Source organism: Culex quinquefasciatus, chromosome 3 (genome assembly GCF_015732765.1).
Source record: "Culex quinquefasciatus strain JHB chromosome 3, VPISU_Cqui_1.0_pri_paternal, whole genome shotgun sequence".
Classification (NCBI taxonomy): Eukaryota; Metazoa; Arthropoda; class Insecta; order Diptera; family Culicidae; genus Culex; species Culex quinquefasciatus.
Window position 1 is genome coordinate 194,808,115 of NC_051863.1, and position 11,854 is coordinate 194,819,968.

Consider the following 11,854-nt stretch of genomic DNA (forward strand, 5'->3'; position numbering starts at 1 on the left):
TCGAACCGATATGTGCTGTCAAAATTGACGGGGAAATATTTTATTCTACATCCACCAAACGTTGAAGATGGGAAAACTGCTGTTGTCTACAAGACTCTGATTTTAAAAGAATGTTGTTTGTCATTTTGTTTGGTGGGTATTTTCAAATAAAATGAAAATTTTGTACAAAACTAAAATTAAATGGAACAAACTGCCTTAATTTTTATTTTGTTATTGTATCATCTAGTTACTGCTGTGACTAAACTATCTCTATCTTGTTCAAAGCTACAACCGTATTCTAACTCTGCTAGAATTGTTCATGAACTGCGATTGTGTTTATTCACGAGATCTCAATCACGTCGCTCACATGTCAATCGCTTAGACAAACGGCATCTTCTTAGAAGGGAAACGAAATTTGTTTGGTGCTGAAATATTTCAAATACATCAAATGCAGATTTTGTTAACCTTAATTTTGACTCAATTTTACAGCAGCGAAGGCTACACCGACCATCCGGAAAAGCGCAGAAAACGAGGCTCACTGTTTTTCCGCAAGAAAAAGGACAAAAACAAAACCAAGGGCCAAAACTCGACATGTGACGGTAAGTTTTCAGTTAGAGTTTGATTACAAAGTTCATTAAACTTTTTTTTTTTGACAGCTTGTGGCGCGGTTATAAATCTGGCCACGTACAAGGAGCATGCCGTGGAGTGTAAGGCTAAAATTGCAAAGGTAACTAGATGGGGGGAGGGTTTCGCTCAACAACACTGACACTGACGTTTGAAATGTTTCAGAAATATTTCCAAGTGCAGCCAAAATCGAGCTCCAGCAAAAAGAACTCCACCAACAGGTAAATGAACGATTTAAATTTTTCCGTTTACTGAAGATTTGTTAGCTGTCGTTTAACTTTTGCATTAAATAATGATATTTTCGTTTTTTGAGATTGACATTTTTTGTACTTGCATCGAAACTTAGATAGTATTTTTTTTAAACATATTTATCATGATAAACCAGCAAACGGTGTTGCGAAATCGCGTTCGAAAGGGGCGATTTGTGTCAACAGTGTCGAACGAGCGCGCTGAAGCAATTAAACAGTACTGTTCTAACTAGAAAGGACCCTAAACTGCATCCAGATATTACTGGCGATGATAACTTACTCGAACGCTTATGTAACTTGCATTTGTTTGCCATAACTAGCGAATGATCTGCCATGATATGAATGTGTTACATGGAACCAGTTTATTTTTATTTTTATGTTCCTTTCAAACTACTCAATACTAACTTTTGTGAAGCGCCAAGTGTTGTGTTTGCGTTTTTTGACTGACCTTCAGTTTGTGTTACGGCTTCCATGAGTTTAACAAAACTTTGCTTTCAGCTTCAGTCGTTTTGATTTGCTTCTTATCGGGTTTCGTTCTAAATCATGACATGTGTTTTTTTTTTGTTTCGATGAATGAATTATTTAAAAAGAAACAGTAATTATTTTGTTCATTCAGCGTTTAATCGTACCTGTATACAGTTTTCACTAATATTAGTCAGTTGATATAAGATCTACATATATTTTTTCGGTTTTATTTTGTTTACAAACAATACAACTTCTCATTTGTTTCATTTTATTCAAACACTCTTCCGTTGTGTGAGACAATCATTAACCAAAATCACGGTAATAATAAGCCACCATGTCTCTATTCTTGTTATTATTAATGCTAACCCCAATCCGCAAATCGACAAATATTGATCGCGTGAACTTTGACCAACAAAACAATTAACAAAAAAAACAATACCAATCATTGACCACCACAAAAAAACAAATTCTAAACCAATCAGTGAAAAAAGCGGCAAGAAAATGACTGGATGCTACTCTCCGTGGAGATTGGTCGCAAACAAGTTAGGCGTGGTTTCAACTCACGCCAGGTAACGCTAGCCAAAATTCTCTCTCACTCTACTTCTACTCACATATATATATTATCTCTGTCTCTGTCTCTCTATACAACTCTATATAATCACCACGTTGATATCAACAAAAAGTTTCTCGAATTTCTTGAAAGTTTTCCCTTCCCGCCCGGTTTTTGACATATATAACAACCCTTTCTTGCAAAAACAAGTGCAATTATTCACCACTATACTCAACATTACGATTTCCATCTACTCAGTAAAACGTTTGAGCAATAAAAAATATTTAAATCCATCCTCGTTGCCAGTTCTGTACGTACTCAAAACTGTTCTCTGCCTCTTCGCTTTCTGTCACATAGTACTTCTTCGAGTAGATAGCTAACGAGTAGTTTAGTTTCCAAATCCAAGTGACTCACGTCGTCAAACCCATCCAATCAACGATGTAAATTTTCTCAGTGCATTCCGCGTTGGTCGCGTGTTTCAGATTTGCGTGAAACATTTCACCCCCCCCCCCCCCTCACTCCCACTCTCGCGGGTCACTTTCGTTTTCGAAGTAAAGTTCGTTTTGAAAAGTTGCTCTGCGAATAAAAAAAACAACTTCAAAGTTTAAAGTAGAGGTTTGGCTAACTGCTCTCATTTTTCCGCTCTGTTTTTGTCTACTGGCATCATCACACTAACACCCACATTTCTCTACGTTCGTCATCAGAAGTGCACCACTACTACCACTACTACTCTCTCTACTACAACACCGATTGTTGACTTACGTAACTCCTTCACTACCACATCACTACTTTTAACGTTTACTCGTTTGTTTGTGCAGATCACGTGTTTTAATCGAACTTTTTTGTATTGTTTTGTGTTGACACAGAATTTTTTTTTTTTTTCACACCAGACACAACAAAAATCTGAGTATATTTTGCGGTCAAATTCTACAGGGTTTTGCAACGCAAAACAAAAACTACTCAAAGCTTACCTAGAATGCAAGGGTGAATTTTTTTCTTGTGATTTTCGTACTTTTGCTTGAAATATTTCAAAAACATCAAATTTTGCTCATAGCGCTAATAAACACTAACCAAATCTTTATGGAAAAGAACTGCTTTTGATAAATTATGAGAAATAACACTCTTCAAATATTAAACATCTTGTTTAATTAAAATTGTTTTTGTATACTCAGTGGTTTGTGAGTGATATATGAAATATTTCACCAGCCGTGTTGCTAAATTTACAGTTTTGGTGGATTTTGTTGAAACATTTCATCGGTAAGTTTTTTCAAACAATGTCAGTGAAACATTTGGCTGGGATAGACACTTTTTCGCCAAATGTCAAACAGACATGTGTCTTTAAAATTATGCGATGAAATGTTTCCAAAAAATCCACCAAAATTGTTGTTGGCTCAAATCTTTAAGATGTCGGTCATAAGAAAAATGTCGATCTGATAGGGTTCGTCAAATTTGACTAAAGAAATATTTCATTCATCACTCATTAGTTTAACAGGAAAAATCGATTAATTTGTTGGAATTAGAAAAAAAACTGTTGACATTTTTAAATACAATTTACATTTTTTTGTAAATTAAATCTCATTTGAATGATTAAAGAGCTAAAACTATTTTTAATATCAAGCAAACAGGTCTCTCTCAGAACTCTCAAACAAAAAACATACATCTTTTCAGTAAAAACTCCACATAAACACAAAAAGAACATGCTATCTTGTTGATGAGTTTTATCTTGCGATTGTTTCTCGTTCTTGAGTTTCTCGTTTCTGAGTTATGTCCCAACTACTACTACTACCACAACCACCACCACTACCACCTCGTTACTACTCAAGTATTCGACTCTCGGCAGAACCGTTTCTTTCTCTCAGTTTTGGTTTTCGTCAGTTTTATTTATACGTTTTCATATTGTGTTTTTTCTTTCTTTCTTTCGTTTACATATTTGCTTGCTATAGCCACAGTTCCTCGCACCACGATGATCAAGCCAGAGACTATTACGATGGCAACATGCAAAATGACAACTCAAAGTGAGTATTTTTTTGTTTGCTTTTAAACTCTCAGAAAACAGAACACACAAATCACCCTCCTCCCCCTTCACAGTCGGAAAAAATAAGGAAGAAAACTCAACGGAAGATTTAATCACGTTTGAAAGTTTGTTTTTGTTTGGAAAAATAACTTATCGGTTTTGTTCTAATTTCTCAATTCACCTAGAAATGCGCGCGTCTCCGTCATTCAAGAGCTTTTCGTGGGTTTAATTTCTTAGTATTTTTATTGCTTAACTATTCACGATGTCAGAGCGCTGCAGCCCATTTTGCATACTTTTCATTTCTACAAACAATACTGTGTATCTTTCGTTATTCTGTTTCATCAGTTGCAGTTTTCGCTTTTGGTTTCGCTACAATTTCAAAACAAAATATCGTATTTTGGTCCAGTTGTACGAACGCATGTGACATTTTCTCCTCTTGAGTATTGTTTTTCAATGTTGAAATATATATTTTTTTCTTTCGAAATACTAAACTAAACTAAACCAAGCAAACCTAACCAATGTCCAACCGATCAGAGCGTGATCCAAACTAGTACCAGAATGCTCCTAATTGCAAGTGTGTGTGTGTGTGTGTGTGACTGTGTGCGCGTGTGTGTGTTCACAAACCAACCCAAAAAAAATGTGGCGAACTTGTGGACACATCCGTGCTTAACCCGTTTGCTCCGCAGCTACTCGGACGACACGCCACTCATTCGGGACGAGTTTTTGCACGAGGCACCGATCGGACCGCACGACCTCGGCGCGGAACCGATTCTGGGCGTGGCCATCGACGAGCACGACTCGTGGAGTCCCAGCGTGCCGAAGGAGATCGTCAAGTCGCTCAAGGATAAGCAGGTTTGTTGAGTTATTTAATTTTCGAAATATTTCGTTGGTTTGATGGCATGGTATTGTTAAACTTACTATTTCGGTGGATTTTTTGGAAAAAATTCAACGCACCTATTTTATGGCACTTGTCAGTCTGACGTTTGGCGAAAATTTGCCAATTTTCGCCAAACTTTTTACCGACATGACATGAGAAAACTTACTGATGAAATATTTCAGAAAAATCCACCAAAATTGGAGGTTTAAGACCACACTCATTTGGAACCCCGATCGTACAGGACTTCAAGATCAAAGCGGGGTTCCAAATTACTGTGGGCTTAAGAATACGGCTCAGATTTTTGTAGATCGTGGTACATTTTCATGAAATATTTCGTTTTTTTTTTCGAACTGTAAAAAAATGGTCGCGGTAGATCGCAGTGGACACTTTTCTACCACAGTTTTTTTGTGAACGAAATATTTCAAGAAATTCTACCATGGATTTACCAAAATCTGTTCAGCAATACGGCTCAGAAAATATACCGATGAAACTTTTCATAATAAATCCATCAATATTATCAGTTCAACAACATAGTTGCATTGTAAGTTTGTTTTTTTTTTAACCGCAGTGGATTTCCTTAAAATAATTCGTTGACATTGAACTGTCAAAAATTGATCGCGGTAGATCGCAGATTATTACAGATAGATTACATTAGATCGCAGTGGATACTTTACTACCACAGATGCTTTGGTAGATTTTTGACAGTTTGAATTATTCAAAGAAAATCTATCAAATTAATAATATAACTCAGTTCCAGAGTTCATTTAAAGTTCTATAAATTATTGTCTATCATATGTTTATAAGAACTAATCAAAATATAACTCTAGATATTTTTAAAGGACCTTTAAAAAACATTTGCCTTTTGCATTGGGTAAAGAGGTGATAATTTTGGAGGATTTACTGAATGGTTTTGCAATGAGAATTTGCTACGCGATATGGGTTAAATATTTGATGAAATCGATTTAATAACGGAAAATATCGGACTTATGTTTATGACTCGACTGATGGAATATTTCATGCAAATCCCAAAAAATTGTCAAATTTAAAGAATTTAACAGTCTACCGCTTAAAGACCATAGAACATCGTATATTTATTTTTATTAAATGTCTATAGGAAATAAACGAATTCTATCAGAAAGTATTTTTATTGTGACGGTGATTTTTTTTAAGAAATATTGTTTATTTAATCTAATCCGACTCAATTTCTTCCACAGGTTAAGCGCCAGGAGCACATCTACGAGTTCATAATGACGGAGAAGCATCACTGCCAAACCCTACTAGTCATGCAGAAAGTGTTCGTCGAGAGCCTGCAGAAGCACTTTAGCCACCTGAATCTGGAGCGGATGTTCCCGCGGTTGCTCGACCTGACCGAGCTGCACACGAGCTTCCTGAAGAAGCTGCGCCAGAAGCAGCGCGAGGCAGCCGTCGTCGACAGCATCGCCGACATCCTGCTGGACTTCTTCTCGGCCATGTCGGCCCAGAAGCTCAAGTCGGCGTACGGGGAGTTCTGCTCGAACCACCGGTCCGCGCTGAGCACGTTCAAGTGCTACATGACCGGGGACAACACGTTCGCCGAGTGGTACAAGCACTGTCAGCAGAACCCGCTGCTGAAGAAGAAGGGCATTCCGGAGTGTATTCTGTTCGTGACGCAACGGTTGACCAAGTACCCGCTGTTGATCGATCCGCTGCTGAAGAGCTCGCGGGAGGACAAGATCGAGCAGGAGAAGCTGCAGAAGGCGATGCAGCTGGTGAAGGAGATTCTGGTCGATGTGGACGCGCGGGTTGCGGACAAGGAGAAGGAGGACCGTCAATTAGAGATCTTCAAGCGGATCGACGCCAAGTCGTACGCGATCTTCAAGAAGGACAAGTTTAAAAAGTCGGACATCATTTCGAGCAATCGAAAGCTGAAGTGAGTAGAATGAGAGGGAGCGTGTCAAGATTATGAGCTGAAATGTTTCATTATTTTACAGATTCGAAGGCGTCGCCACGCTGATGCAGGGCAGGTCCAAGATGCAAACCGTACTGGTGGTCGTACTGTCCGATTGCTTGTTCTTCCTGCTGGAGAACTCCCACAAGTACTCGTTTTTTACGCCGGAGAATAAGGTGGGTACCGTTTTTAGATTCACTTTGACAACATGGGGAAGTTGCTTAGTTGCATTTGATCAACATGGGAGGGCTTTTGTTAATTTGATTTGGTTAACCGCGGTGGATTTTCTTTAAATAATTCGAACTGTCAAAAATCCACCAAAGCATCTACCACATTGATCGCACAAAAGTATCTACCGGTAGATGCTTTGGTGGATTTTTGACAGATCGAATTATTTCAAGAAAATCCACCGCGGTTAACCAAATCAAATTAACAAAAGCCCTGGGTTGTCAATGTTTGCTGATGAAATATTTCATTAATCATCCGAGCCGCCAAAATTTTCAGTTTAACAGTACGGCTATGGCCACTTGAAATGTTTCACCAGTTACCTTTTCCATGCCATGTCGTTAAAATGTTTGGTGAGGAATTACTTTCTTGGAACGGATTTGTAACCGGTGAAATGTTTCAAAAAACTTTGATCCTAATCGAAACTGCGAAACAATAATTGTGAATAATGGCAATGCTCTCCAAAACCCCATTTTAAAACATTTCAACCACTGTACCGCTGTAACTAAACCCCACACCATCCTTCCCCTCTACAGGCCGGCGTGGTATCGCTGCAGAAGCTGCTGATCCGCGAGAAGGCCGGCACCGAGTCGCGCGGGATCTACATCATCTCGTCGAATCCGGCCTACCCGGAGATGTTCGAGCTGAAGGTGCAGAACCCAAAGGACAAGAACGTGTGGATTCAGTCGATAAGGTAACGTTTGTGTTGAAAGTTGATATTCGTGGTGGTTTGAAGTCCGATTTTTTCGCAGAGCGGCTGTTTTGGACTGCCCGTCGGACGAGTCCGAGGTGGAGGACTACATGACTGCTGAACAACGCCAAAAATTGATAGACGCTAAGCAAGCTAACATTCGTGAGATTATCTGTGAGTATCTCGTTTTAGATGATTTATGAAACAGTAGTTTGGTGTAGCAAAACTGATCGAAGGGTGTTGAATTTGAGTGTTACATTGGGAAAATAACTTTCTCGTGAATAATATGCTCGGCTATAACCCACAAAGCACTGAACATCGATGTGGTGTGTGTCTACACTGAAAAGCTAAACGTTAATCGTTCACGTGTTTGGTGTAACTAACACATATCGACTCTCCAGAAAAACAAACTTATCGCTAGTAAGCTCGCTGTATACTAAACTAGATATTGCTTGTTCTGTTTTTCCCTACTCACTAACTTTCACATTGCAAAAGCGATGGGAACGACCGAACTGGAAGGTAAACTGTCCGTGGACTATCGTAGATCGTTGGTTTAGCCATTTGTTTTGTAGTTTAGATGTGACAAGATGTTTTTTTAAAGGTAGAGTTCTGGATTTCTGAATAGTTTGCCCGCTAGATCAAACATTAAATCAATTAATAAGATATTTTATTTTTATAATCTACTAGTTTTTCTTGAGCATAAATATCCGTCTTGGAAAGAATAAAACTTTAAATATAATAAAAACTAACAAATAAATTGAAAAAAACTAAAAATAAGAATAAATTTAAATTCAAATTTTATACACTTAAAAGACTTGAATAATTTGAATAACTTCAATAACTTGAATAACTTGGACAACTTGAATAACTTGAATTACTTGAATAACTTGAATAGCTTGATCAACTTGAATAACTTGATCAACTTAAAAATCAAATCAAAATCAAATTATTCGCTCTACAGCATTGCCTTGGCGTTCCCGATTACGGGATTCCTACTCGAAACTAGGTGTCCGAAGGCTTGATTGTTGAGGCAATTGCAAACCTCTTTTTACACCTAAGCTTCCATCCACCCCGGGATTCGAACTGACGACCTTTGGATTGTGAGTCCAACTGCCTACCAGCGACTCCATCAGGACAGGACCCAGGGAGACGACTCCTACACCTGGACTGAGCTATCGACCTAACCTTTTAGGTTAGACCGGGGCCAACATTTACTTCCCCATCCGACGGAAGGCGTGATCAGACAAATCTCGTCTCAAAATTTGCCACCGGGACCTTCACGTTTACCCCTACACCACGGTCCCGGCAACTTAAATAACTTGAATAACTTGAATAACTTGAATAATTTGAATAACTTGAATAACTTGAATAACTTGAATAACTTGAACAATTTGAACAACTTGAACAACTTGAACAACTTGAACAACTTGAACAATTTGAACAACTTGAATAACTTGAATAACTTGATTACCTTGGAAAATTTTAAAAATTTAATAATTTTAAAAACTTGAACTTATTTTTACTAATTCTAAAAACTTGAATAATTTCAAAAAACTTTAGAAAATTTTAAAAATATTTCAAACTTTACCACTACAACTATAAAAATATTAAAAATACTAAAAATCATGAAAATACCTCAAAAAACTAAAAAAAATAAAAATAATAAAAATACTTAAAAAAATAAAAATGCTTTTAAAAAATAAACAAACAAAAAATACTCAAATGCTTAAAAATTAAAAAATACTGAAGATTCTAAACTAATTTAACTATTGTTGTCTTAATTACTTAAAATACTTTAAATACTTAAAATACTTAAAATATTTATAGACTTCAAATACTTAGAAAACAAAAATACTTAAAATACATAAAATACTTAAAATACTTAAAATACTTAAAATACTTAAAATACTTAAAATACTTAAAATACTTAAAATACTTAATATACTTAAAATACTTAAAATACTTAAAATACTTAAAATACTTAAAATACTTAAAATACTTAAAATACTTAAAATACTTAAAATACTTAAAATACTTAAAATACTTAAAATACTTAAAATACTTAAAATACTTAAAATACTTAAAATTCTTAAAATACTTAAAATACTTAAAATACTTAAAATACTTAAAATACTTAAAATACTTAGAATACTTAAAATACTTAAAATACTTAAAATACTTCAAAAACATGAAAAACTTGAAAATTTTGAAATAGAAGGTCAAGAGTCAAGAAAGATTTCTAACGAATTTTTTTTTCTTATTTGATTTTTTTTTTCATATTTTTTTTCATAAAATTATTTTTATTAGGTCCTTTTCGGTACTGAGACCTGGTTAGGACCGAGTCGGCTTTTGTAATTACATTTGACTTAATAATTACAGAGGATCTTGTGTTAATAAATTTTATTAGACCATAATTTGTATTGAACGATCGAGTGACTATTCAATTATCCAGACAGTTTTCGATATAATAATTTTTGGGACTTGATCATAACCTGGAATTCCGTCTTTCAGGCAAAATGAGGCAAAAAGACTTTGAGCAGGCGATCCTGCTGGAGGAGAAGATCGCCCTCCAGCTGAGCCTGCTGCTGGACAATGAGCACAACAGCGACCAGCTCGGTCCGACGGTCGAGGCGTTCATCTCGCAGTACGGCTCCTACCGGGATCTGGTCTCAGACGACTGTGATACGATCGAGATTTGGAAGCGCGTGCTGAACACGATCCAGGAGATCAGCACGTTGGCCGCGTCCCTGTACACGGCGGCCACCGGACTGCCCCTGTCGCGGTCCTGCAGCTCGGTTGGCGAACGCCAGAGCGAAGTGTACATCTCGCCAACGCTACCAAAGCGGGCTGAAACGTTCGGCGGATTCGACGAGCGCCGGTCCAAGCAGCAACAATGCATCACCAACTCGTCCCGGGACGCCGTCCTGTCGACGTTGTCCGCCGGATACTTTACGAACCGGGAAAGCTACGAGAAGCGCGAGTCGAACGCTTCTGAGATGGAGGGCGGACCGCCGTTTTCGCCCGGTCCGCTCAGTCACGCTCCCATGAAGCTGATGACCCCGGATATACTGACCACGGAGCAGGCCAAAGACAACAGCTTCGCGGCGTTGCACGTGTCCCACCATCTGCACACGCTGCTCTGCATCATCTCCCAGCAGATGACCACCATCCAAAGTCTGCAGCACCAGCTGAACTCGTTCCGGGAGAACCCCAAGAACATGTACCGCCATAATGACCAGCTGGAAGAGCTGCGCAACCTGCAGGACAAACTCCAGGAGGAGAAGACGGCCTGGCAGAAGCAGAAGGAAACGGAGGAGCGCGAACTGGACGAGCAGCGGCTCTCGCAGAAGACGCTGCAGGAGCAGATCCGGGCCGAGCAGGAGGACATCAAGCAGCAGCGGGAACAGCTGTACCGGAAGATGGAGATCCTGTCCAGCCAGGGGCTGCTGCTGTCACCGAGTGTAAGTTTGCTGATTGAGTCATCTGCGATCCGGATTTCATTCGATCTTATGTGTTACAGGTTGCCCTACCGGTACCGACCGGAGCGATGACCTCGCAGCACGACGACCTGTCGAGCAACAGTGAGGAGTATCACGTGGACAGCGGCCTCGGCGGAACGCCGATCACCACCATCGACCGGAGAAAGGACAAGTGGAGAACCGCTAGCAGTAAGTCAACTCCCCTCTACCACTTCATCTAGGCGGTTCTAATGATGGTATTTCTCCCCTTAAAGTAACCTCCAAGACGCCACCGGTGAATCTGGTCAGCGCGACAAACGCCCCAAAGATGAACGCTTCGACCATCAAGCAGCAGCTACCGCTCAAGCTGTCCTCGCTGTCGTCCAGGTAAGTTCCGACCTTCCCCAAGATCATCAAAACGATTAACGCCCGCTTTCCCCCGCGCAGCTCAAAGTCAAACAACAACTCGGTGACGTCACCGGGCGGTGGAAGCAGTCCCAGTTTGATGGCCGGTTCCGGGGCCAGTGGCGCTGGGAATGCGGGCGGAGCCGGAGTTATGCAGATGTTTCCGCTGAAGTTGGCGGATAAGAAGGTAAAAGATTGAGGCGATTTTATTTGTGTTGATTAGGAGTGAGTTCAAATGTTGTCTTTTGTAGATTAACGCGAGCTTACCGAACCACTCGAGAACCGGAAGTAGTCCGGCGGTGATTCAGCAGCAGGTGCAGGTTCAGACGGGCAACCCGGCGACGAGGTAAGTAGATGACAACTGGTCGAAAGACATAAGGTCAACCTTAAA

General features: G+C 39.2%; 1 protein-coding gene across 8 annotated transcripts in view; it reads left to right on the forward strand.

Annotated features, from left to right (window-relative positions):
- The window catches only part of LOC6043934 (rho guanine nucleotide exchange factor 18), a 30,897-nt gene that overhangs the window by 14,321 nt on the left and 4,722 nt on the right, over window positions 1-11,854 (forward strand). For 4 of the 8 annotated variants that reach the window (XM_038265782.1, XM_038265783.1, XM_038265786.1 and 1 more), the window contains 16 exons: window positions 469-578; window positions 636-706; window positions 769-824; window positions 1,799-1,885; window positions 3,810-3,881; window positions 4,567-4,732; window positions 5,972-6,666; window positions 6,728-6,860; window positions 7,446-7,603; window positions 7,662-7,774; window positions 8,096-8,119; window positions 10,112-11,061; window positions 11,121-11,268; window positions 11,334-11,445; window positions 11,506-11,650; window positions 11,715-11,809. In XM_038265782.1, the coding sequence (XP_038121710.1) occupies window positions 469-578; window positions 636-706; window positions 769-824; window positions 1,799-1,885; window positions 3,810-3,881; window positions 4,567-4,732; window positions 5,972-6,666; window positions 6,728-6,860; window positions 7,446-7,603; window positions 7,662-7,774; window positions 8,096-8,119; window positions 10,112-11,061; window positions 11,121-11,268; window positions 11,334-11,445; window positions 11,506-11,650; window positions 11,715-11,809 (3,135 nt within the window). The remainder of the gene's footprint in view (window positions 1-468; window positions 579-635; window positions 707-768; window positions 825-1,798; window positions 1,886-3,809; window positions 3,882-4,566; window positions 4,733-5,971; window positions 6,667-6,727; window positions 6,861-7,445; window positions 7,604-7,661; window positions 7,775-8,095; window positions 8,120-10,111; window positions 11,062-11,120; window positions 11,269-11,333; window positions 11,446-11,505; window positions 11,651-11,714; window positions 11,810-11,854) is intronic. The other 4 variants (XM_038265784.1, XM_038265787.1, XM_038265790.1 and 1 more) reach the window with 4 other exon arrangements.